The sequence below is a fragment of the Monodelphis domestica genome, chromosome 1 (assembly GCF_027887165.1).
Source record: "Monodelphis domestica isolate mMonDom1 chromosome 1, mMonDom1.pri, whole genome shotgun sequence".
In the NCBI taxonomy this organism is placed as follows: Eukaryota; Metazoa; Chordata; class Mammalia; order Didelphimorphia; family Didelphidae; genus Monodelphis; species Monodelphis domestica.
In genome coordinates, this window is record NC_077227.1 from 477,785,676 (window position 1) to 477,812,506 (window position 26,831).

The window sequence follows — 26,831 nt, forward strand, 5'->3', positions numbered from 1 at the left end:
TAATTGTATAATCATAGATAAGTTACTTTCACTCCCTGAGCCTCAAATTTCTCAAAATGAGGAAATGTTATTTGTGCTACCAACTTTTTTTTTTTACCCATACCTTCCATCTTAGAATCAATACTATGTATTGGTTCCAAGGCAGAAGAGTGGGAAGGGCTAGTCAACGGGGGTTAAGTGACTTGCCCAGGGTCACACAGCTAGGAAGTATCTGAGGCCAGATTTGAATCCAGGACCTCCATCCTGGGCCTGACTCTCAATCCACTGTTGTGCTACCAACTTTACAGAGTTATTATGGGGAAAGTACTTTGTAAACCTTAACATTGACATTAACTTAGCTCATTAAGTTTGCAAAACTGTTTGACGTATCATTGCATCACAAGAACCCTGAGAAGTAGCTGGTTATAGGCATTAGGAATTTGCTACTTCTCTGATCAAGAAGCTTCAAATTCCTCTGTGTGACATTTGAAGTCTTTTACAGTCTGGCTCCAAACTCTCCCTCTCAGCCAATCATATAGTACCCCCCCCCCCATGCCCTCCATATTCCAGGAAGACTAGCCTATTGGCTGTTTTCCATATCCTGCCTTCCCAAAGCTATGGGGCAGTTTTCCCTTTTCAGCTCTGCCTTTTGAAACCCCTAGCTCCACTCCAGCTTTCTCCCAAGTGCCATCTCCTGTGAGAGACCTCTTTCAGTTTCCTCAGGTCCTATAACTGAAATTATTTTGTCTTTCATTGGTCTATATTTTGGCTTGAAGCTCCTTGAGAACAGAGGTTATTTTCATTTTCATCTTTGTATCCTGAATGCCTAACACAGTGTCTGACACAGAGAAAGTGTTCAATAAATGTTTTTCAATTAATTGAATTGAATTGAATCTCCATTTTACAGATGAGAACACTTGAATCTTAAAGAGCCTAAGTGACTTATCCATGGTTACACAACTATTAAGTGTTGGAAATGGGATTCAAGACTAAATGTCATGATTCCAAGTCCAGCATCCTTTCCACTATAGCAGGCTTAAACAAGTTCTATATAAATGTGAGTGACCATTTAATATTATTATTCTACCCTCAAGGGCCTCTTCCCAATTCAGTCATTGGATGATATCTTTGCCTTGTGCATGCATGATTTAAAGGTCTGGGCCAATCCACAGAATGGGTAAAGCATAATGATTCAGTTGACTCTGGGGAATGTTTTTTGGTTTGGTTATGAGTAGTACAGTACTATAAATGAGATAGAATCAGAATGGAGACCACCAGAGCAGGGAATACAACAACCACAATCATTGTCACAAAACAACTCACATTTATATAACCTTTTAAGGACTGTAAAGTGCTTTCCTTACATCACTGTCAGATTGGTCATACAAGTAGTCTCTCTATTTTACAAATGCAGACCTTGATTTTTGGAGGTTAAGTGACTTGACCATGGCCTTAGACCTATTAAGTGTCCGATGCATAATTCACATTGTAAAGGTAGGTTGCAAAGGAAACATTGGAACATTGGAAAAAGGATGGTGGACAGCAAATGATGGTTGGTAACAAAAAATCATGGGAGTGAGGAATGGAACCTGGGGGAGCTCTGGGTGAAACTTAGGGCCTTTTTGGTATTGAGATCTCAAGGTGGGCGATAGAATCTCATCTTATCAGGGATCTGCCAAGAGCCTGATCAAAGTCTCCCAAGTGTTCAGCTCCAAGGGTTTCTCCTGAAGAGTATTTCAACATTTGGGTATCATAAACAACATCTATCAAGAGTATCGAGTCTCTTCAAACCTGTGTGGGTCTTGGACTCTTGGCGAGAGAACAAGGCCCTCTCTTACCAAGCCTACTGCACCTGCTCTGTTTATTCCCTGACCTTTCCACTATTATATTAAGAGTGAGAGTTAGTGGAAAGCGGAGGTGAAACTCTGGTTTGCTTGACAGCTGCCAGAGCCAAAAACCTCTGGGATTAGAAATCAGGGACTCCGACTTCCACAACCCAACTCCACATCTTTCCTCATATTCACTGTCAATTAAATGATATAACTTGCAGTCAGATATATTTAAGTGGCTTATTCAAGGAGCTAGAGGAAAGCAACTCATCTAGGCTACAGATCAGCCATAACAGAGTGCAAATCAAGACCCCTCCCCCACTGAGTCAGAAGCCTCAGGGAGGCTTGTTCTTTGGGTTGTTTCGTGAAAGGGAATTTGATGGTACCCCTTACATCACCAGGTAGGGAATACTTTCCTTCATCTCTCCATCACCCTCTTATAATGGGAGATCCCCAATTTCTTGAGTAATACCCACTGTCAGCACAGCCCAGGAGGAGTGTAAGAGAGAGAGTAGGAGTCACCTCATCAAGGCTCCTACCATTCATCACCTTCCTCCTTCTCAACTAGCTCCTTATCATCATCCCTTGAAGTAAAGCTATTCTTGGTCCATAAATTATCCTTACAACATCCAGATCTCCAAACTCTAAATCCAATATTCTATCAACTGTACTAGCTGAAAGGGATCATAAAATATGGAATTACAGGATTCAAAGTTGGAAGGAAACTTAGGTCTCCACTCCAAAGGTACAGGGAAGTTAAATGACTTGTCCCTCAAGGTCTGACAGATAAGAAGTGCAAAGGCTAGAATTTGAACTCGAGTCCTATGATCCCAAGTAGAATTATTACTCTACAATAATTAGGAATGTTTTTAAATATAAGCCATGTGCAAATTTCAGATAATTATGAATTGACTTACATAGATAGAACTGTAGTGGCATTTTAAAATTTACAGTAAACACACATACATAAAAATAGTAACTTAGTGTTTAAGGATAATTTTAGAAAATCTCTATACTAAATATCAAAACTTCCATTAATCAGAATACTTAAAGAATGAAAATTATAATTGATTTTTCTGCTTATATAAGAGTTAACTAGGAAGACTTTTTTAAAAAACCTTTCTTTAGCAAGTACACTTTCTTTTTTAAGTATAATGTATTGCAAATAAAATTCTTTATAATTTATGATTAGTGGCTTTATAGTAATAATACTAATGATAGCTAACATTATATAGCACATACTGTGGGCCAGACACTTTGCTAAGTCCTTTACAACTTATCTCATTTATTCCTCCCAACAACCCTGACAGGTTAATGCTATTATTAACCTCATTTTACATAAGAGGAAACTGAGGAAAACAGCATTAAGTGACTTACATAGGGTACATATCAGAGGTCAGATTTGAATTCAGATCTTCCTGACTCCAGGCCTAGTACTCTATCCACCTGGTACTATAGTATAACTAGAAAAGATGTAGAGGGTTGTGTTGAAATGTGTACTAACCCCAGGATATGGCCTAGAAGTTATTTTTCCTCCCAGTAAATCCTCTATATGTGAGTTTGTCTTGTCAAGACTTCTGGCTTTTCTCTGAAAGTTTAGTGTCTAGGGCAGCAGTTCTCAACCTCTCAATTTGTAGCAATGAGAATACATAATGCATATCAAGTATTTACATTCCGAATCATAACTGAAGCAAAATTACAGTTTTGAAGTAGCCACCAAAATAATTTTTTGGTTTGGGGTCACTGCAACATGAGGAACTGTATTGTGGGGTCACGGCATTAGAAAGGTTGAGAACCACTGGTCTAGGGGAAGAGTTCTGGCTAATTGAAGGTTCTAATTGGTTGAGTCATTTAATGTTTATCTAAGTTATATATCTCTGCATTCACCTTGCATAATGCCTTACCCCCTTGTAGGCCTTTAACACATGCTTGTTCAATTGAAATGAATTCCAAGTAAACAATATTTTCCTGTATTTGCATGTTCATGATTTCTTTACTAAACTAATATGTGGTTTATGTCAAAATGTCCCCCCAAATGTTTAAGCTTTTTGGGAAATTGCCTTTACTTTCCTCTAAAATACTAAATAATGAATGAGAACAAATTTAAGACAATCTGTTGAAGAACATAATCTCCCCACCTCCCAAAGAAGAATTAGAATTTGTTGGGAAAGCACCATAAAAAGATAGCAACTATAGGGTTAATTTTGAAAACAAAATGTTCAGATTTCATGAATGGAGCATTTTTATATAAAACAGCTTCTGCACAATGGAGATAGTTGTCTTCCAAAATATATGACTGAGAAATCTAAGGAAAGAGATAGCTTGGAACATTCCCATTTTCTGCCAGAAGTAGAAATATCCATAAAACATAAAACTATCAAAACTAGAAGACACCATAGAGATTATCGTCTCATCTTTTCCTACATCTCAGAGAAAGGAACTTCTGCTTTAAAAGGGAACTGCATCTATGGGAGAAAGGGGAAGTATACACTACAAACACTAAATCTGATATGAATCTAAAGAAGAGAAATCACTTTTCCATTAGATAATAAAGGGAACTTAAAAGAGGGTCTTGGTCAAGACTTAAAGATTCTAGTTGTACTCTTACAAGAACCACCCCTAATCAATATATAAATTTTTAATGGAGGCATTTTCTCTCTCTCTTAGCAAGTTGTATTTTCAAAATGTCATAGCTTCTCTGAGATTTTTTTGTTATTGAAACTTTTAACATCTTTCACTCTTGTCCTTTTTTTTAAAACTTGAGATCTAAACAGCAATAAAAATAAAACCAGGACCAGGAGGGAGAAGGGAAAGGAGGAAGGGAGACAAGTTTGATCATATAACTTGGGAAAACCTTTGTGGAAATTGTTATTACATGTAATTGGGGAAAAATTTTAATTAAAGAAAGAAAAAAAAAAACAGGATATGTTATCCATTGACTGTATAAGTGGCTATCCCCAGATCAGGCACTTACCCTGATGTTATATTTGGAAGGTTGTACTGGAAAGGTTTCATTACCCAAAAATTTCTGCCCAGGGAAACCTGAAATTCCACCAATAAAGACTCACTACTTTGGATCAAGCATTGCCATCTCCAGAATTCTTTTTTAAAAGTGCAAATTCCCACCTAGAGGGAAGAAGCTATTGAAAAATCCTCATCTTTATTGTGAGCAATAGGCAACCAGTAGGAGAGCCCTAGGCTTGTAGAAGGGAAAGGGCTTCTGAAGATTGTGGGATGCAGAGGAAGCCATGAAAATGGACTTTTCATGTTTCAAAGCTTTATTTTTGATTAACTTGGTCATGTTAAATTCATTTCTTTAACCTATAGGTAAAAAATGATATCTTGGGTATCATTGTTTCATTGATATTATTCATTACCTAAAAATAGCAAAACATAGTTATTTTCCTAATATGGTGGTGTGTGGTCATCAATGTTTTATCCTTATCGTCCTTGTTGTATGTAGTTGCAGAAAAATTCTGGGTTGTGGAAGAAGCATCACATACCCGTGGATAGCCTGTGTCAAGAGCCAAGTTCTAAAACTAAAAGGACCAGACATGCAGAAAAAGGACTCAGCCTCCTGGTGCAGAATCTCCTAGGGAAACCACTGGACAAAAGAGAGCAGCTTTCAAACTGGGAGAAACGGCCCCTCCGGGAGGAACAGATTCTCTATGCAGGTCTGATAAGCAGCAGAGCCAAAGGCCAAAGCTGAATGTTTTCAAGAATACATGTCAAGTAGCAAAGGGTCTGGTTGGTGGGGCCTATAAAGCCCCAGTATAGTTGGTCTATCCTCATTGGATCAGGCTACAAAACCTGAATATATCTTGTCTTGATGGTTTTTTTTTTTTTCAGTGAGTATTTACTGATGTTGGTCCCTGCCCTTTGGAATATACATCCTGGTTGGGGAGACAACTTCAGATCTATCTTAATCAAACACTTAAGAAAATTGATTCCCCCATTCTTTCTCCTTCATGTCTTTTCCTATAATCAGCTATGTTGTAAGAGAGAGGAGATAGTGGTCCCTGTCGTAAAGAAACTCTTGGGCTAGTTGAGTATACAAGATATAGACACATAAAGGAATTAGAAAATGACACAAGAAAATAATTATTTTTATTTGTGGAATCCTCTCCTGTAAAACTTGTCTTTAACTAGAAAGTGAAATGCATGTCCTTCTCCATTGCTTTCATCTAATCCTTAATAATAACATTGATACTGATGATAAATGATAAAGGCAACTCACATTCTTAATTGATGAGGTAAACATTACCCCAATTTTTCAGATGAGCAATGTGAGGGTCAGAATTTATTGATCAATATCATAAGTACCAACCTTGTCTTTCCTGAGTTCAAGATCAATTCCATTTCTGCTCTGCAATATTATCTCTCCTCCTCTAGGCATTCTCTGCTCCTCACTCAAAATCAAAAAGCACAAGCTTCTTGTACCATCAATGACCTTGTCTATATTTGTAGGAGTGTTTTGAACAGAAATACTGGGAATAAGGCAGTTCTACCATACTAATAAAGGCTTGATCTACCTCCTTTTCCTCAGTCTCCATTTTCCCATCTGAGGTAACAACCAAACCAAGTTCAAAAATCTGTGTCAACGAGCTCCTGAGCCAGGTTTCATTCACTCATTGTCTCCTTCAGAGCAGCTTGGTTAGGAAGATTCAAATCATGAAGGTCAAGAATAGTACTGGCTTGTGAACATTGAATTTTGGTATTAATCTGTTAATGAGAGAAACACCACTGGAAGCAAAGGAGAGAAACTTCTTTATTTTCTCCTCACTGACAATGGAATATGGGAGGAAATATGCTTACCTAATCCAAAATCAGTGACTTCATTCATAAAGACAACTTAATCCCTCCAGTAAAATACTCATCCAGTTGGATAATTGATTTCTTTTAAGTGAATAATAAGAAAAAACAACAATAATAACACCCATTTATATGATGCCTTATGCTTTCAAAACATTTTTTCTATCCATTATCTCATTAGATCTTTGCAACAGCTCCATGAGGTAGGCAAAGTAGAGATCATTATCCTCATCTAGAAATGAGAAAATCAACATAGAGCTTAAGTGATCTGCCTGGCCTAGAATCACTGAGTCAGGGGCAGTGCCAAGACGAGAACTCATGTCTCCACTTACAGGCCAGTGGTCCTTTTTCTTTATCAAATATTGCATCATAGGAGTGCAGAGCTCATCAAGAAAAATTAACTAATTAACACCACAATATCAGCCAATACTGAATAGACTACAAAACATAGTCTAGTGGAATTTTGCAATCCTTAAAATACTATAGAAATGTGAGTGGATGGACTTTTTCTTTGTAGTATGGCCTTTTCATTTTTTTCCTCTCATAAACCACTCAGAATCTCAAAATACATGGTCTCTATGAAACACTCTTAAGTAAATCTAAAGTGGCATATCTGAAGTGATTAATGTGGATGGATTCACTGGGAATTGTTTGTATATGGCCCTAAGACTAGTGCTTCAATTTTCTTCTCTGGAAGAGTTCATATCTCACCCTTGTTTCTTCTGTCTTCACAGCCTCAGATGCATACTGCTTATTGGAAGTCTATGAGGTGCTTTGTAAAGACCCAGCCAACTTTGGCTTAACTGCAAATCTGAAGGAGTGTCTTGCAGGCAAACAGAGTACAAAGCCAAGGGCAGAGAAGCAACTCAGTAAGCAAGGGACACAATCTCCTTCTAAACAGGTTGGTCTAAATCTTCCAAGGGAAGATAAAATGTTCCATTTTGATTACATAAGATGGAAAAATATTTGCACCAAAAAAACCCCAATACAATTAAAATTAGTAGGGAAACAGGTTAACTAGAGAAAAAATCTTTGTGAAATGTTTCTTTAATAAAGGTCTCATTTCTAAAATATATAAAGAATTGTTTCAAATTTATGTAAATTTCCCCAATTAAAAAATGAAAAAAGAATATGCAATTTTCAAAAAATTAATCAAAGTTACCAACAACCATAAGAAAAAAATGCTCCAAATTCCTAATTTTGGAAATGCAAATTAAAGCAACTCTGAGTTTCCACCTTTGCTCCTCATCTTCATCTTTATTCCTCATGCCCATCTGATTGATAAAGATGACAAAAAAGGAAAGTGACAGTTGGAAGAGCTGTGGGAAAAACACATACTAGGTTCCAGCCATTTTAGAAGCAATTGGAAACTTTGCCCTCATTGACTCTAAACTTTGCAAACCCTTTGACTCAGTGATACCACTACTAGCCCTCCCCCAAATAGGTCAGCTAAAAATGAAAAGGACCCTTATGTATAAACGTTCATAGAGCTTTTCTGTATTGGAAGAGAACTGGAAACTAAGGGGTATCCATCAGCTGGGGAGTGGCTGACCAAATTATGTTATAACTAATTAAATTGCAGGTACTGGCATCAGCTGGAGAAATGCTTTATGCCAGTGCTTTTCCTGAGATTTCTGCCAAAGACTTCAGTGTGGTATGTGACACCATGCTGCAGGGTCTGGCTCGCTACCTCCGTTGCCTGGGAGTGGATGTGCATGTGCTGGAGAACACTGATGACCACCGGAAAGCAGCTGAGGTCAGTTTTCTTATACCTATTTTCAGCTAGACTTCAGACTGGAAGTTCTGAATATATGGGTTCTACCTTATTATAGCATATTCCCTTTACTACACATCTTCAAGTTGTGATGCAACATGGTTTCCCAAGGCACACCTTGACGAAACTGGTAATGCTTAGATTTGGATCCTTGCATCATCCTAACTAATGCTAAAACCAATTTAATTTTCTTCTTTTTCCCCAAAAATCAATTTCTAAAAGGGATTTATGCTTCAGGAAGGAGACAAAGGACTTCTGAGATCCTTCCCAGCTCTAAAAGTGTCTGATGGTCCCCTTCCTACTAGGGGGATGCTACAAGGTTCTGTAAGAGTCAGTAGGCCATGACCCAAGGTGAAGTGGTCCTGTGGATAACAGAACCTCCAAATCACTTTTATTTTTCCTCAAAGGTGCCTCATTGGAGAATTTATTAATTTAAGGCATACAGGGTATATATCTCTATGTGGTTTTTTTTGTACTCCATGTTTCCATGTTTGTTACTGTGCCTTTCAAACAGCTGCTTTCAAGTAGCTGCTCCATAAACACTTGTTGTTTGAACTTATTAAAAATTGGTGCCTTGTGATGTATCATGGTATTTGCCAAGGCTAAAGGAGCTATATTATACATGTATTTTCTGTGTTGTCCTGTTGAGAGGGTTCAGTTTCTATTTTTGTTTTAATTATAAAACTCAGAGGCTCTCCTGTGGGGATACTTTAGGCAAGTCTCTTCCGTTCTGGACTCCAGTTTCCTTATGTGTAAAATGAAAGGGTTGCTCCAAATGAGATTCAAAGTTCCTTCCATCTTTGAATCCTATGATGTGTTCTCTCTCACTATCGCAACTCAGAACTGTACCTATCCTAGCCCAGATGGATGGGAAATCTGTCCCATTTTTAATTTTAAAACAAAAAACAATTCTTTACAGTTAAAAAAGTGCTGTATTCACAGCAGAGCTGTGAAATAGGTAGTGTGTGTCATTTACATTCTATATGGTTGACTCTGGCTATTCCTGATACCATAGTGACATTCCAGGCAATCCAAAGACAATTGACAAACTCTAGAATTGCCTCTTGATTTCTTCTGGGAATATTTACCAGTGGTTGGGGCTCGGAGGGATGAAGCAACTTTCAGAGGGTCATGGAGCTAGTAAGTATTGGAGCTGGAGCTCAGGCCCAGCTCAAACATCCTAGAGAAGATGCCACAACATTATTTGTGGAACTCATTACAGTATTATTCAGCCACTGTCAGTGACTTAACTAGAATGTCACTGTATTATAGTAAAATGCCAGAAAGGAGAATGCAGGCCTAGATGATCTGAAGCAGCCAATAATCCTCTTGGTTTCATAATATAACATGTGGTTTTATTTCGTGAAGTAGGTTTTCCGTTTAATTGTGTTTTTCTCAGCCTGATATTAGACTAGATTGCTTGTATTCTCTAGGAAAACAACAGATGGCTAGGAGAGGAGAATGGTCAGGGGCATCATGTGTAAGGGAAGCCAGTTTAGAATACTTAGCTGTGGATAATCAACATAGAGATAATGGCTGTGTTTAGAAGGGACCACCCATTATTGCATGTGAGCAGTTAGGCTGGTTTTTTTTTCTTCTTTATTATTCAACCATGTTATCATCAACTCCATATGGACCATATAGGAAATGAAGACTCCAGAGCTCCAAGGTCATTGCTCCATCTCTTAAAGGAGGGAGAATTGATTCAGGCAGAAATCCTGGAATTATATGAAATTTGGTTCCCATTGTCTTTTTTAACCTCAGTTGCTAAAGCAACTGTAAATATTGTTGCTCTCTGGAAAAGCCTCCTTCCCCTTGTGGATCTTATCCGCCTAAGGAAAGGTTTCATTTGGAAAAGGGTATGGAAATGAGGTGGCAGGTCTGGAAATGTAGGTGCAGGAAGACTGTAGGTTGTGTACACAGAAGATTGATATTTGCCATTTCCCTGTGGTCTGGGTTTGGGACCTCAGATCCCTTTCTGGGCCATGTTAGACTAGCCTCACTACTACCAAGAAGAGAGTCTATACTCCTCTACCTGCCCCTTTCAATTCTGGAATCCTACAAAATGCTTCCCTCTCTCCACAAATTCACAGCAGCCATAGCTCTGACCTGGGTCTTGGGACTGGAAACTGGTTTATTTTGCATATGAAATGGCAAGTGCTCAATTCTCAGACATTGATGAATGGATGGAGATAGCTTGGTGGAACTGACAAGAGTCATATGAAGAGTGAGTAACTATAGCCAGTGTCTCCATGTTCTCAGTACCTCCACTTCCAGGGCTTCCAAATCATTAGAGATTGACTTTTGGTACCCATATAAGGTCTCAAACTTCGAAGCACACTTGCCTATGTTTTCAAAGAAAATTGGGCTAGCCAGGCTATTTTTGGTGATTATGAGTGTTAAATAAAAATAGAAGTCAAGTGCTTATGAACATTTTTTCTTACACATGTAATTTCAGAATGGCTTAGTGATTGCTGAATGCAATAGATTCTTTTTTCTTTGGATATTCAGAAACAAACTTGAAAAATAATGGCAGTTCACTCTTTAGTAGTCCAGGAGATTTAATTCTCTAAAAATTTTTGTTAACTTAATAACCAGACACTAAGTCTTTCCTGTTAGAGGCCAAATGTCTCAGATAGGATGAAGAAATTAAGTGTTTAGGAGAAGCTGAGAGATTAAAGAGAAAACAAGACCCTGAAAAATGAGGAAGAAGAGGGATACTGTAAAAAAGATTTTAACTGCTGCTGTAACTTAACATGCCCATTTTTTTGCTTAAGTTCCAGTTGCCTTATGTACTGAAAATTACTAGGTGACGATTATTCATCATTAGCCAGACTAATCAGGCACACTTCCAGGCTTTACTGCAGGCCTATATATTGTATAACTTTCATCTTCTTCATTAAGAGTCACAAAGTTCCCAGACCCAAAGCCTTGACTCCTCTGATTTCTTCCCTCTCACTAAAAGAATACAACACAATACACTATGTCCTAGTTTAGGATGTCAAATTTGGGGAGTGTGTTTGTTTGTGTGTGCGTGTGCGTGTGCATGTGTATGTTTATGCCACCAGGTTCAAGATGCTTTTGACCACTTGCTGACACAAGACTGGGAAGTTGAATTTCTTTTCCTTTTTTTGGAACCCTTACCTTCCGTTTTAGAATCAATACTATGTATTGGTTCCAAGGCAGAAGAGTGGTAAGAGCTAAGCCAGGGGTCCCCAAACTTGGCCCCCTGAGGCCATTTATCCAACCCCCACCACACTTCCAGAAGGGAAACCTCTTTCATTCCCTCCCCTCCCCAGGCCATGATGCCACCACCTCCTTCTCCACACCCTGACTCTCTGGTGGTCTTGTTTGGAGCAATCACTGGTACTCTGGGGGTTAAACTGGGCTCAAATGAGAGGGAACCAATTCTCTTGGTATGGCAAGTTGTCGATCTTCACAGTTGGAAGGTGGGGACCCTGCACAAGTCCCTTGTGCATGCGGACAACCCAGAGCTGAGCAAGCAGTGCTGGGAGGCCAGCAGGCTAAGTGCTGAGGGGTTGGGCCAGGCTGAGCCACTGGACAAAGTGCTGCAGCAGTTCTCCCAGCTGGTGTTGGGTGATGTGGAGCTCCTGGGTGGAGGCTTGAACACACTGCACGAACGGGCCGCTCCTCGTTCGCCAAGTCCTCCACCCAGAGGCCTCCAGAAAGAACCTGGTGCTGCCCGATGCCTTCTTCTCCTTCTATGACCTGCACTGAGAGTTCCATGGCTGACCCCCCAAGGCCGGGCCTGCCCAAGACTTCAGTGTCTCCACCATGGCCCAGCACCTGGGCCTGGAGACAGACGCAGCCAAGGACAACTTTGGGGTGTGGGAAGTGAAGACCATGGTGACCATCATCTGCCACCTCCTCTCAGAACAAAATCATACGTTCACAAAACCCAAGATCATCAAGTCCAAGTACAACTGGGGACCCTGAAGCAAGGCCGAGGTGGTGGACAACGAGACATTGGTCCGCACGCTGACCTTGGTCCTGCAACAGCCTGGGGCGCTGGTGAGGTGATGGCTCCCCTACAAGGCCGGCATCAAGGACATCCTCAACTTCTTCCAGGGCTACCAGCTCCCCACAGACTCTATCCTGGTCCTCTACAGCTTCAGCAGCTGGCCTCTCTTACACATTGGTCACCTTTCCCAGCCTGGACACCACCTGCCGAGGGCCCTGGCCGAGAAGCACAGCTGAACTCTAGGTGGTCAGCATGTCCATCTCTCCCTTGTGTGAGCCACTACTGCCATGAGCCAGGGGAGGGGGCTGGACCCCACCAGCTGGAATGCCCCAGTGACTTGGAGGGGAGGGGAAAGGGGGCCTCTTCCCTCCTCCCTGGCCTGCATGCACCCCTAGCCCTCCTATAACTATCTCTCCTTATCTCCTGCTCCCCAGCCTTTGAATCCCACAGAGGTGGGAAGCAGCTAAATATTTCATCACTGTGAGCAAGTTTTCAAGTTGCCAAGCTAATAGCATGCCCTGGCCGACCATTTGTGGAGGGAGAATTTGTAAAAGAGTGACTTCTTTCTGTTGCCAAAGAGATGTGTCCAGAAAAGGCAGACTTATTTAGTACACTTAGTCTTTAAGGATATACAATTACACAAAGGATTGAAGAAATGGGAGACAATTTGCATCAGCATTTGCAAAACTCCGCAAGAAAACTTTCCTATTTTTCCTTGGCACTTGACGAGAGCAATGATGTTTGATGACGAATGTCAATTTCAAAGTCACAAAAGAGCTTGCTGCACTGTAAAGCATCAAAGGAACAACTACAGGAAAGGATATCTATCCCAAACTGTGAAGGATTTGGAGCTATACTGAGCTAAACCAGCCAGTGTGACAACTGATGGTACTCCTAGCATGGTGGGGTCTAAGAAAGAAGTTAATTGCTTCCATTAACCAAGAGATTGACAAACATAACCATTCTCATCCAATAGTCGCACACTGCCTCATCCACCAACAAGTGCTGCTATGTAGTAAATCTCTGAAGTAGGACTCTTATGAAAATTGTGGTATCTTGTGTTAATTTCATTAGAGCTAATGCACTAAACCAGAGACAATTTCAGGAATTTCTGTCTGAGCTAAATGTTGCCTATGAAGATGTTCTGTACCACACAGAAGTCCTTTGGCTGAATCGAGGGAGAGTTTTGAGACATTTCTATGACTTACTTCCACAGATTACAGCTTTTATGCTTTCAAAAAACAAAGAAGTACCAGAGCTCAGTGATGCAGAATGGAAATGGCACCTCGCCTTTCTGACAGATATAGCAGAACTACTCAACAGTTTCAATGTGCAACTTTAAGAAAAGAGACGCTCATCTGTGATATGCAATCACATGTGAAAGCGGAAAATTTCTGCCATCTCCCCTTAACTCAAAATCTGTTAGTAGAAAAATCCTTGATTGCATTCCCAAAAGAAACATGTGGATTCACTAGAAAAGTTGCAAAAGGAGTTACAATTCAGATTTAAAGAGCTTCATCTCCATGAACAGGACATACAGCTTTTCTGTAACCCATTTTCTATTGACATTGAAAATGTGGATACAATTTACTAAATGGAACTGGCTGGACTGCAGAATTGTGACTCTCTGAAAGACACATTCAAGTCAAGCAGCTTGCCTAATTTCTATGCATCTCTCCCCTCTGAGACATATCCTAATCTCAGGAACTATGCACTCAAAAAGGCAACCATCTTTGGCAGCACCTATGTCTATGAACAGACTTTTTCCAAAATGAAACATCTGAAATCTCCAACCAGATCTAAACTAACTGATGCACACTTGCATCACTTGTTACGGCTAGCAGTGACAAATATGGAACTAGACATTGACTATATCATTAGCCAAAAGCAGGACTATCGTTCCCATTGAAATACTGGTCAGTTTGTTGATTTAAATTTAATTGTTCTTTATTTTAAATATTGTATTTGTTCCCACTTTGTTTTTTTACTTTAAAATAAGATATGTGCAGTGTGCATAGGGATTTGTTCATAGTTTTTTTTTTATATAGTCTCGCCCTCCAATGGTCTGAGGGACAGTGAACTGACCCCCTGTGTAAAAAGTTTGGGGACCCCTGGGCTAAGCAGTAGGGATTTAAATAACTTGCTTAGGGTCATCTAGGAAGTGTCTGAAGCCAGATTTGAGCCCAGGATCTCTCATCTTTGGATCTCGCTCTCATTCCACTGAGCCACCTAGCTGCCCCCAGAAGTTGACTTTCTGCTCAGTCTTGTGGACTGGAAATATGATTTCCTATTTTGTTCATTATGACAAAATCTCATTACAGAGAAATAATTTGTAAAGTTTGTAATAAAAAGGGTTTTTGTGGTAGTAAAAAGGTAAGCTTTGCCACACCCATTTGAAGAAATGACAAAATCTAAATTAATAAATTTTACCATAGTTGATTTTTTATCTGAGATTTTGTTTTCTAACATGCTAATCAAATGCCCACCAAAAAGTGAAGCCCATAAGAGGTAATCCAAGTAGCAGCCAAATGTCTCTGATATCCCCTGGGGGCAACTTAGATTAACTATACTCTGCAAAGAGTATCTCCTGGGGAGAGAACAAGGTCCAGCCTAGGATTCTTGCACACAGTAGTCAGTAAGCAGAACTTATTTAGTTGGATGATTTATTATGATCTGTCCACTCTGCTGAATACATGACTTGCTTGATCATGACCCAGGGGAACTTTGAAACATTGGTGTCATTGACTTCAAGGAAGAAGGAAAGTGTCATGTCATGAGAGAAGGCAACCACTGCTTTTTGCCTCTTCCTAAAGCATCTGTATCCTTAAAATTTCATTCCCTAAAATATGATAGACTTGTTGTGGGTTACCAGTGGCATAATTTATCTCCAAAATTCCCCAATAATTAACCCCCAGCTTGGATGAACTTTTGTTTAAAATATCAACTTTGGGGCAGATGTGGTTATTTGGGTCACTGGGCTGCATGAGTCTCAATGAGCTAAATAGAGGATTCATGCTCATGATCTGAAAGGAATTTCCAGCAGAGACTATTGAATATAATAAAGAACAGAGTTCAGCTGCCATATTGCCTCTGTGAAAGACCACCAGGCTCAGTCTAGGTCCTGTCAAATAGCATAAGTTGTTATTATCAGGGAGGTGTCTAAAATAACCAATTCATAGCCTCCTAACTTGACAGCATAAAAAAAACGAAATCTGGAGGTAAGGATGGGAGAGAGGCTCTAAACGTGGACATGAGAGAGACAGAATACCATGTGCCTTCCTCTATGACCCTGCCTCTTCCCTTCTCTAGAGCAACCTCTTCTTACCCTTTCCCACACTTGCCAAAGCAAGGGTAGCTATGTGGAAACAGCTCTCCCCAAACCTGTGATCCATCTTTGCCCTGGGGGCATGGTCATTGGAAACTGACCCTAGGCAGAGTTGTAGCACGGTAGGAGAAAAGAATAGAGAATAGGCCCAAGACTTGGAGGAGAGCCTGGGAGCCAGTGATGAAAGCAGAACCATGGTGTGAGAATAGGGGAGCAGTCTAGAGTGGTGGTAGGACAAAATCATAGCTCAGAACCATGCAGGTGAGCTGAAATCAAGGCACAGGAAGTCAGTGATCAGACAGAAAGGTAAGAGCCATGAGAACAAAAATACTGGGACACAGTGTCAAGGCACAAACTCCAGGTAAATGGGTAGGAACAAGGTTTTCAGAATTTGTACAAGCAAGGAGGGCATCTGGGAGATGCTAAAAACAAGGAAGTCTTGATAAAAGCTAGAGCTTCTCTACTGTGTACTCAGTGTTTTTATTTTTACTCTTGGGGAGGCAGAAACCAATCCCAGCATACCTTCATTAGGTGAAGTTGGACAGATGCCTGGAATTACCTAAATGGGGTGACCAGTGTATAGATAGGGTTCAAAGCAGCTTTTGACATGCAGATCCTGATAGTCCTTTCACACTCTGGAAAACCCCATTTTCCTGCTCCTGTGCCCCTGCTTTTTTCAGACAAATTTATTCAAAATACCCTCCAATGGATCTTCCCTTTCCATTTCTAAACTTTCTTCTAAGTTATACCCCATGCTAGTTTGCCAAACTCCCACCACTTTCAAGAAGGCTTCCCTGACTAAATGGGAGACAGGAAGATTTTCCTCATGATTGTAACTATACAGCTCCTGTGATACCCCTTCTCTTAGGCCTTTTACTTACTCATAATGTAATATTAACCCTTGGCCCACAGGGTCCAATAGCTCAGAGACCATGCTGTCTTTCCTTCTCAGAGGACATCTAATACAATAAGGGTTGGTGCCTCTCCACCCAGAAACTTGGGTGGGGACACACTCTTCCAGGGAACCTTGGACAATGGCCCTATTTCCCACACTAATACTTCCAAATAAAGAAGTGCAGAGCATCCTTATTCTCATAGAAATATTGAACTCCTCAAAGATTTTTTAAAAGGTAACATTACAACTAAAATTAGTACCTATGGATCTCCAATCATCGACCTCTCAACTCTTGCTAATCTTAGCCCTTGCTTGGTTAGGAAAAGAAGATTTCCCACTTAGAGTATTATTTTTCTGACACCTCACCACCCTTCCTTCCCCATGGACTCTTCTGGCCTCTCATATATATTGCCAAAATATTCTCATTTGAGTCATTACTGTCTCTCTTAGATTGCATTCATCTATAGGGAACCAAAGAGTCCTCTTTTCATTTGATGAAAAATCCCCTCGTAACATAACTCCTCATAACCAGATTACATTAAACACTCAAGCAGGGGGATACTCCCATTAAATTTCTTCAAGCGTCATCATGGCATGAGGTAATTCTGGCTTCTTAAAGGCCATACCATTGGAATGCAAACTATAGCAGATCCTACCAAGCTTAACTTTAAAGAAGCTCCTCACAGTTTTGACCCTGGTTAATACATTTTCCAGTTACATCAACCTTTGAAGATCTGCTACTAATTCATAGAAATATTGTGACTGTGTTGGCAAGGGAGGCCTCTCATTGATGAAATCTTGGCTTGTTGAAGGACCAACATAAATAGGGCAAATCATGGGTTATAGCCAGTTTGCTCCCAAAGCATCAGTATGTACAAGAAGCTCATGATAAGATCCATCAGCCTATAAGGCAAAACTGAGCCCTACCTTCCAGTATCTTTGCAGAATAGCAGAGTTCTACATTGGGCAAGATATTTCAAATTTCTTCATACCTTCTAATGCTAGCCAAGCCAATTCTAACCCATGTACATGAGATTAATCAACCCCTGGGTTTCAAAGACTAGTTTCCAGCACCTCAGAAGCTGATTCTTCTTCGGACTAGCACATGAGCAGGGCTGAACACTATAACATTGCTATTTGGATGCCTCAGCCCACAAGGATGTGCCCACAAGGCTACAATGTGCTGTAGCCTATGTTGTCAATCAAAAGCATAAACCAGATGCCAGAGCCTAAGGAGATTCGGATGGGGAGTCACAGCCATAGATATACTGGCATTTTTCCAAATTACCACACCTGAAAATGAGACATTCAGTCAAGTAGCTCCTTGTGTTCCCTTCAGTGGCAACAAATATATGTTCTTAGACCTTATCATGCTAGTATAAACTAAATTAATGGTTCCTAACCTTCAAATATAAGGACTTCTTTTAATGTCAAAAAATTTTGTATGCCACACATGACAGTAAATACTATTAGACATTGTAAACATGTAATCATTAAGAAAACCTGTGATGACAAAAAGGTACTTTATACTAAAATTATTTTGTGATCATAGTAGTATATACATGCATTTGAGAAAGTATTGCATATATATTTGCAAGCTGTCCTATTTATCAGGTCACCAAAGCAGTGTTTGCTTATTCATAATATTGAAGCACACTGCATAGTTCATTGAAGCTTTCAAATTGGCGATCCTTGGTACAATTATGGATTTGTGATCTCATTAGAATTAACTCCATGATCCCTAAACAGCCCACAGATTTTTTTGGTCCTAAAAGGCAGAAATCATTTTTTACATTTCTAACTCACTTGAGATCCAAGCACTTTTGCAAAGAGTAGACACTTAATAAATATTGATTACATGAATGAATAAGTGAATGGCTTCTCCAGCCTCTCCTGAACAATGCACCCCAAACTACAATATAGATTGAGAATAGGGGGAATCTTTGGAATTTTCCCAGTGGTTCTGTTCTCAGCTCACATGAACAGGAGTGAAAACAGGAATTGCTGCCCATATGGAGGAACAGACAGGCTTCCCAGGAGAAAAAAGATACCACCTGTATTAACCTGACCATCTGAAGAGAAGAAATCAACATTCAGGGGAGTGAGGAAATAATTCTTAGCAATCCTTAAAAAATGATTCTAAGGAACAAAAATATATATCTGTTACAAAAGCAACGTATTTGAGTCCTCACAGCTTCAGCTGATATGGGAATAGACAGCATCTTAATCCTCCACTCACCACCAAAAATCAGTGGGAGAGAGCATGTTTAATGCCTGTCAGACCTGCCACAATTGCACCATTCATGATTATGAAAGCCTGTGAGTTATCTAGAACATGCCCTGGTCCCATTCAAAGCAGTGGTCTCAAGATTAATCTACATTGTCTCTGTCCCTGTCTCTCTCTCTCTCTCTCTCTCACACAGACACAAACACACACACACACTTTATTAAACAGGTCTTGTTATCTTCATAAAATGAACTTAATAAAGCAAATTCTTTTTTCTCATTTACTTCCACTAGAAAAGTGCATGTGATAACCCCGGGAAAATAGATTGAGCAGAAAAGTTTGATTAAAGAGTTACATTAAGGTGGTAATTTAACTCAGGACATAGGTAGGAATGACATAGAATCTGGTCATTTCCTAATTGTACATTACTGATCTGCCCCCCCCCCAAAAAGCATTCTTCCTTTTATCTGATAAAGCAGACTATAGTTTCATGCCTCCAGAGTTCCATTATCTAACATAAAATGTTCTAACTTAAACATTTAAGTTTCAGGTTTATTTGATCAACAAATTCCAAGTTATTTATGTATAATTTTATAACCCAAAGGATACTTTTAGTCACATTTTTTTCGATGATTACAAACTGTTGATTTTGATACTGATAATTAGTCCTATAAAATGAATGTGGCAAAACCCAGACTTTTTTCCAAAGGGTTTGAATGACTGGACCAGGATGTTTCTGTGTGCTTTCTCAAGTCCCAGCAATAAGAGAGACCTTAGGCCAAAGCATAATCCCATCTGCTGCCTCCCTGGCATTAAATCACCTCTTTAGCTTCTCTTTAGTGTCATGGAAATGTACATTATTTCCAAAGTCATTTCATTAAATAGATGATAACTTAAAAAAAAGAGATAAGAATCTCATTTTCATAAAAATTTTTAGTCTTTACTTTTTGGTGAAAGGAGAAAATAAGATGGCAGGAAGTATTTGAAGCTTCTAAAGAAATAGGGAGGCCAAGATGGCAGCTTTGTAGGAGCAAAAACCTAAACCACTCTTGACAGTCCTTCCAAACCCAATCTTTTAAAACCACCTAAAAAATGTCAGGAATCAAAAACAAATAGCAAGAAAGGTGTGAGGGGCCTCTTCCACTGAACATAACTTAAAAGGTAGGTAAAGAGAGTTGATTTTCACAGGATAACAGGGAACCAAAAGCAAAAGGGTGCCCCCACCCCTATCCCCATCCCCTACCTACTGTGCTAGGTTCCTCAATTGTGCATACGCTAACTTCAGGACCTGGGACAGGGGCTACACCAGCAAAAGAGCCCCTCAGACCCACCCCGTGAAATCCCAAGCCCTAGCACCAGCCCACAATGAGACCTAGAGGTCCATAGCACTGGGCCCTTTCAAGCCTATCCTGTTGCTGTATAGATCCAGCTGCTGGACAAAATATCTCACATTGCCAAACCCAGCTAGCCACCAGCAGAGGAGACCGATTCAGCAAGCAGCTTTAAGAATTCCCTGTCCACAGGCAAAAAATAAATAAATAAATAAATAAATAAATGAATGAATGAATAAATAAATAAATAAATAAATAAATAAATGAATGAATGAATAAATAAGGCTGAGAAAATGAGTAAACAACAGAAAAAACATTTAACACTCAAAATTTCCTATAGGGACAAACATCAAAGCACAAAACCATCAGAAGATTGTGAGATCCAAGCAACCACATATAAAACTTTTTTTAAAAAATGGGAATTGGTCTTAAGCTCTAGAAGAACTTAAAAAGTAATTCGAAATTCAAATAAGACAGGTCAAAGAAAAATTAGAAAAATAAAAGTAATGCAAAAAGAAAACAACAACTTAAAAAACAAAATTAGTTAACTGGAATAAGAGGTACAAAAATCCAATGAAGAAAAGAGTTCCATGAAAAATAGAATGGACCAAATGGAAAAAGAGGATCAAAAAGTCATGGAAGAAATTCAATCTTTAAAAATTAGAATTGAACAAATAAAAGCTTCATGAGACATCAAGAAACAATAAAACAAAATCAAAAGAATGGAAAAAAAAACAGAAGAAAATATGAAATATCTCATTGAAAAAACAACTGACGTGGAAAATAGATCCAAGAAAGATAATTTAAGAATTATTGGACTACCTGAGAGTCATGACCAAAAAAATCCTAGACATCATATTACAAGAACTTATCCAAGAAAACTGCTCTGATATTCTTTTTTTTTAATATATTTTATTTGATCATTTCCAAGCATTATTCGTTAAAGACATAGATCATTTTCTTTTCCTCCCCCCCACCCCCCATAGCCGACGCGTAAGTCCACTGGGCATTAGATGTTTTCTTGATTTGAACCCATTGCTTTGTTGATAGTATTTGCATTAGAGTGTTCATTTAGAATCTATCCTCTGTCATGTCCCCTCAACCTCTGTATTCAGGCAGTTGCTTTTTCTCGGTGTTTCCACTCCCATAGTTTATCCTTTGCTTATGAATGGTGTTTTTTTCTCCTAGATCCCTGCAAGTTGTTCAGGGACATTACACCGCCACTAATGGAGAAGTCCATTACGTTCGATTATACCACAGTGTATTAGTCTCTGTGTACAATGTTCTCCTGGTTCTGCTCCTCTCGCTCTGCATCACTTCCTGGAGGTTGTTCCAGTCTCCATGGAACTTCTCCACTTCATTATTCCTTTTAGCACAATAGTATTCCATCACCAACATATACCACAGTTTGTTCAGCCATTCCCCAATTGATGGGCATCCCCTCGTTTTCCAGTTTTGGGCTACCACAAAGAGCGCAGCTATGAATATTTTTGTACAAGTCTTTGTGTCCATTATCTCTTTGGGGTACAGACTGCTCTGATATTCTTGAACAAGAGGGTAAAATAGAAATTGAAAGAATCCACAGATCACCTTCTACACTAAATTCCCAAATGACAACTTCCAAGAATGTTATAGCCAAGTTCAAAAGCTCCCAAGCCAAGGAGCCTGCAAACAACCATAAGGAAACAATTCATATATCATGAAGCTCCAGTCCAGATTATATAAGATCTGTCAATTTCCACACTGAAGAACTAGAAAATGTGGAAAATACAAATCCAGGTATCCACTGTGCCACCTAAATGCCCATGGTCGTGAAGGTTGTAAAGGACAGAGTTAGGATTCACATTTAGGTCTTCTGACTCCAAATCCAGTATTATATATATATATTACATTGTGTATATGTCTGTGTGTGTGTGTGTGTATATATATGTATTACATATATATACACACATATATATATAAATAATCATCCCTCACTATATCACAGTTCACTTATCATGGCTTCACAGTATCGTGGATTTTAAATATATATATAATTCTGTATTATGAAGTTTTTGCTATATTGCAGGATTTTGCAGATGAATACTGTACTGTACACAATAGAAATGCAGTACACCACTACCACTTGTGCAAGTTTGCCAACATGAGATTGTACATGGCATACTATTGGCTGATGGAATGAAAAGCAACCAGCCACAGCACTATGTTCTGTATCCTAGGCACTGATTGACTCAGTGGCTGTAGCATCAGTCTTTTTGCTCTCCCGCCCTGTGCCCATACATTCAGCATCAATCCTTGTCCACTTCACATCAGCTGTCTGATCACTGCACATAGTGTTGCTCTGTGATGCTGTGTTTTTATGAAGTTTTTGGAAAGTTTGTATTTATTTCAAGCCCTATTCTACCCAAATGTTCTTCTAAGGCTTCTGGCAGTGAACACCACTACTTTGCAGATTTTCCCCTATCACAGGGGTTTCTGGAATATAACTCCCACAATGGGTGAGGGATCACTGTATATTTATATATAAAATGTACATAATAGAATACATATTTTAAATACTTACCCTCTATCTTGGAATTATTACAAAGTATCAGTTCCAAAGTGGGGTCACATTGCTAGGAAGTGTCTGAAGCTAGATTTGAACCTGAGATCCCTTGACTCCAGGCCTGGCTCTCTATCCACTGAGCCACTACTCTATATTTTTACTCTGCTGCCTCTCCTCAATGTGGGTAAATCTCATTGTCATATTTCTAAGAGAAACATTAAAATCTGGATTAAAAAAATCACTTGATCTAGCAACATATTACAAAAAAACAAAATTTAGGAGGGAAAGAAAATATTTATATGAGACAAACATTTAACTCCAGACATCCTTAAAACCACTTTCAATAGATGAGAGTGGTTAAGACTAAATAATAGTTACCCTAGTGCAGAAGACTGTAATATCAGTCCTCAGGTGGATCTTTGAGCAACTTGACTTCTCATGATATGTACTAGGTTTGCTTTGGTGGGTTAAGGTTCAGGAGCTGAACTCTTGATGCCCCCATGTGGCCAGGACAACTGAAGAGTCCCAGAAGAGGTGGAAAGACCATTGGGAGCCTTGTAACTTCATCAGTCACTTCTCTTATCTTCCCTGAGGGAATAAAGCTGGGCTGGGGTGACTCCTAGGAGGGCCTGCTTTCCCGCACCAACCCAGGATTTTTGACATATTCAGGTTGGAGTTCACTCTTGAATGTAGGGTTCACTTTAGTCTTGGTAGTGGTGGAAATTCAGTGCTCTGGGATTTAAACAGCATCAAGAATGTAATAGGCAGTTCCTATATGTGTTGGAGGTAGAGCTGTTGGGTCACAGGAAGAGATAGCCCTAAAAGGATTGTCCTGATTGCCTGTGTAACTTATTCCCTGACTGAATGGATATGATGAAACTGTAGCTTGTAGGTCAAGACTAGAGAAATTTTCACTTTCTAAGATTTGTACTATGCATATATCTGTCAACAGAATTTGTTAGTATATAACCTTTAACTGGGACTATCAAAAGGATCAATTGCCTAGAAAATCTGAGGTATCAAAAACAGCAAAATGGCCATATAATCATTGACTCTAGTCAATCAGTCAAAAAGTATTTAAGAGAGCCAAGATAGCTGAGAAAAAGCCAGGACCTAACTGATGTCTCCTAAATTACCCTCCAAACAACTTTAAAATATGCCTCAAAATGAATAGGGTGAAACAATTTTCCTGCCCAAAATGGCTTAAAAAGTCAGCAGAAAAAATATGTTCATTGGAGTAGGAGTAGAACAGAGACCAGGAGGGTGGAGGGAGCGGGGTTGAATCAATAGCAACTGGAGCTTTCAGCCAATAGACAGTAAAGGGGTTGGACAACTGGTCAGCAAGAGATTACAGAGTCCCTTTGCTGGCACTAGATATAGAACTCTGTTATCCTATATGTAGATCCAGGTAGCAGTACTAGGTCACAGGCCCAGAAAGAGAAGGAGTATTAATACACATTAATCACTTGTGGTTTCAGGGAAGCTAGAATACTGATCACATTTCCATGGTAGGAGAGTGCTTGTGGTCACTCACAGACCAGAACACAGGCTAGGAAAATGGCAAACACACTTCTCCTTGGATCATACCACCTTGGAAGAACTAAAACTTATAGATCCCCAGAACCAGCTCTGAAAGCAGCTGCACAAAAATTTGAAGCTTGGGACAGTGCTCTCTATACCACAGGAGCAAAAACCCAACTTTAGTAGTTTTTTTTTTTAGTTAAAAATCAAGGGGAAAAAACTAAAAATGAGAAAACAACATAAAGAGAAACTCACCATAAATAATTATTATGGTAACAGGGAAGATCAAAACACAAACTCAGAAGGAAGCAGTCGATACAACTACATTCTAAGTCTCAAAGAAAAATGGGCAAGAAAAAGGAATGCATTGAAATAGAGGAGAAGGGAGAGGTGAATGGGGTCAATTATTTCATGAAATAGTTTTATAGTGGAGGGGAAGATGGAGTGCTTGAATCTTGCCCTCATGGGAATTGGCTCAACGAGGGAATAGCATATACAATCAGTTGAGTATGGAGATCTTTCTTATCCTAAAGGAAAGTAGGAACAGAGAAGGATGGGAGGAGGTTGATAGGGAGTTTGGACTAGGGGAGGTGGTGGTCAGAAGCAAAGCAATGTTGTGGGTGGACAGAGTGAAAAAAGAGAAAGTAGGTTGGAGGATGGGGAATAGGCTAGAAGGTTATATACAATAATTATATGAAAAATATGTTTTTCTAATAAAAGCCTCATTTCTCAAATATGCAGAGAAATTAGTCAAATTCATAAGAATACAAGTCATTCCCCAATTGATAAATGGACAAAGAATATGAACAGGGAGTTTTCAAAGTAAACAAAGATAACTATAGTTGTGTGAAAAAATATTTAATCCTGTCCCCAGTAATTATTATCCCCTTTTGCCCTTTGTGGCTCAACTTTTTGAAAAAAAGGTCTCCAATAGATGCCTCTATTTCCTTTCCTCTTATCCTCTTAAGTCTCTACAATCTAGCTTCCAGCCTCACCATTCAAGACTGTTCTATCCAAAGTTTCTAGTTATCTCTTAATTGCCAAATCCAATGGCCTGTTTTCAATTCTTATCCTTCTTGACCACTCTGCAGCCATTGAACTTGTCAGTCACCTTCTCTTTAATGTTCTCTTCTCTCTAGGTTTTCAGTGCACCACTCTCTCCTGATTATCCTACCTACCTGACCAATTCTTCCAAAACTTTACTGGATTGTCTTATAGCTCATACCTTCTTACTATGGGTATCCCACAAGGCTCTGTCCTGGGTCCTTTTCTCCCTTTATACCATATCCTTTGGTGATCTTATCAGTTCCAATGGATCCAGTTATCATCTGTATGCTGATGATTCTCAAATCTTTCTAGCTCTAACTTCTCTGCTGACCTCTAGACTCAAATCTCCAACTGCCTATAGAACATCTACAACTAAAGTATAGGAGACATCCTAAACTCAGTATGTCCAAAACTGAAGTCATTGTCCTTATACATATATTCTTTCCTTTCCTCTTCCAGTCTTCCTTATTATTTTTAAGGATACTCCCTGTCCCCTAGGCTACAAACCTAGGTGTCATCTTTGGTACCTCACTCTCACCTTCCCTTATCCAATCTATTGCCAACAGCTGTTAATTTTGTCCTTGTAGCATCTTTTGTATACATCCCCCTTCTTTCCTCCAAAACTACTAATACCCTACTATAGGCCCTCATCTCCTCATACCTGGATTATCACAATAGCCTGCTGATTAGTCTGCCTGCCATAAATCTCTGACCACTCTTCTGCCCTGCCCTCCATTCTGTTTCAAATGTGATTTTGTAAAGCACAAGTCTATCCTTGTCTGTCTGTCTGTCTCTCTGTCTCTCAAACACACACACATACACACATAGGCACACACACACACACACACACACACACGCACACACACGCACGCACACTCAGCCCCCTATTCAATAAATTGTAGTGGCTCCCTATTACTTCCAGGATCAAATACAAAATCTTTCTGCCTTTCAAGACCCTTTATGCTCTAAATCGCTCTTGATTAGAGGAATGCAAATTAAAACAACCCTGAGGTGCCACTTCATATGTATCAGATTGACTAATATGACAGAAAAGGAAAATAATAAATGCTGGAGGGCATATGGCAAAATTGAGACTGTAATGCACTTTGAGTAGAGTTGTGAACTGAACTAACCATTCTAGAGTGATTTGGAACTCTGCCCAAAGAGCTTTAAAATTATGCATACTCTTTGACCCAGCAGTACCACTACTAAGTCTATATCCCAAAGAGATTTTTAAAAGGAAGAAAGAACCTATTTGCAAAAATATTTATAGCAGCTCTTTTTGTGGTGGCAAAGAATTCAAAACTGTAGGGATGTCTATCACTTTAGGGAATGACTAAACACGTTGTGGTATATGATTGTAATGTAATACTACTGTGCTATAAGAAGTAATGTGAAGCATGTAAAACCCAGTGGAATTGTGCATTGGCTAAAGGAGGGGGTGGGGTAAGGGGAGGGAAAGAACATGATTCTTGTAACCAAGGAAAAATATTATAAATTGACTAATTAAATAAAATTTTCAAAAAAAAAAAGTAATGTGAAGGATGATTTTAGAAAGCCCTGG

The 26,831-nt window shown here is 39.4% G+C and overlaps 1 protein-coding gene across 11 annotated transcripts in view; it reads left to right on the forward strand.

The window, feature by feature from the left end:
* Window positions 1–26,831, forward strand: part of EXD3 (exonuclease 3'-5' domain containing 3) — a 490,105-nt gene that overhangs the window by 295,546 nt on the left and 167,728 nt on the right. For all 11 annotated transcript variants that reach the window (XM_056812745.1, XM_056812746.1, XM_056812748.1 and 8 more), the window contains 3 exons: window positions 5,272–5,482; window positions 7,355–7,521; window positions 8,203–8,376. In XM_056812745.1, the coding sequence (XP_056668723.1) occupies window positions 5,272–5,482; window positions 7,355–7,521; window positions 8,203–8,376 (552 nt within the window). The remainder of the gene's footprint in view (window positions 1–5,271; window positions 5,483–7,354; window positions 7,522–8,202; window positions 8,377–26,831) is intronic.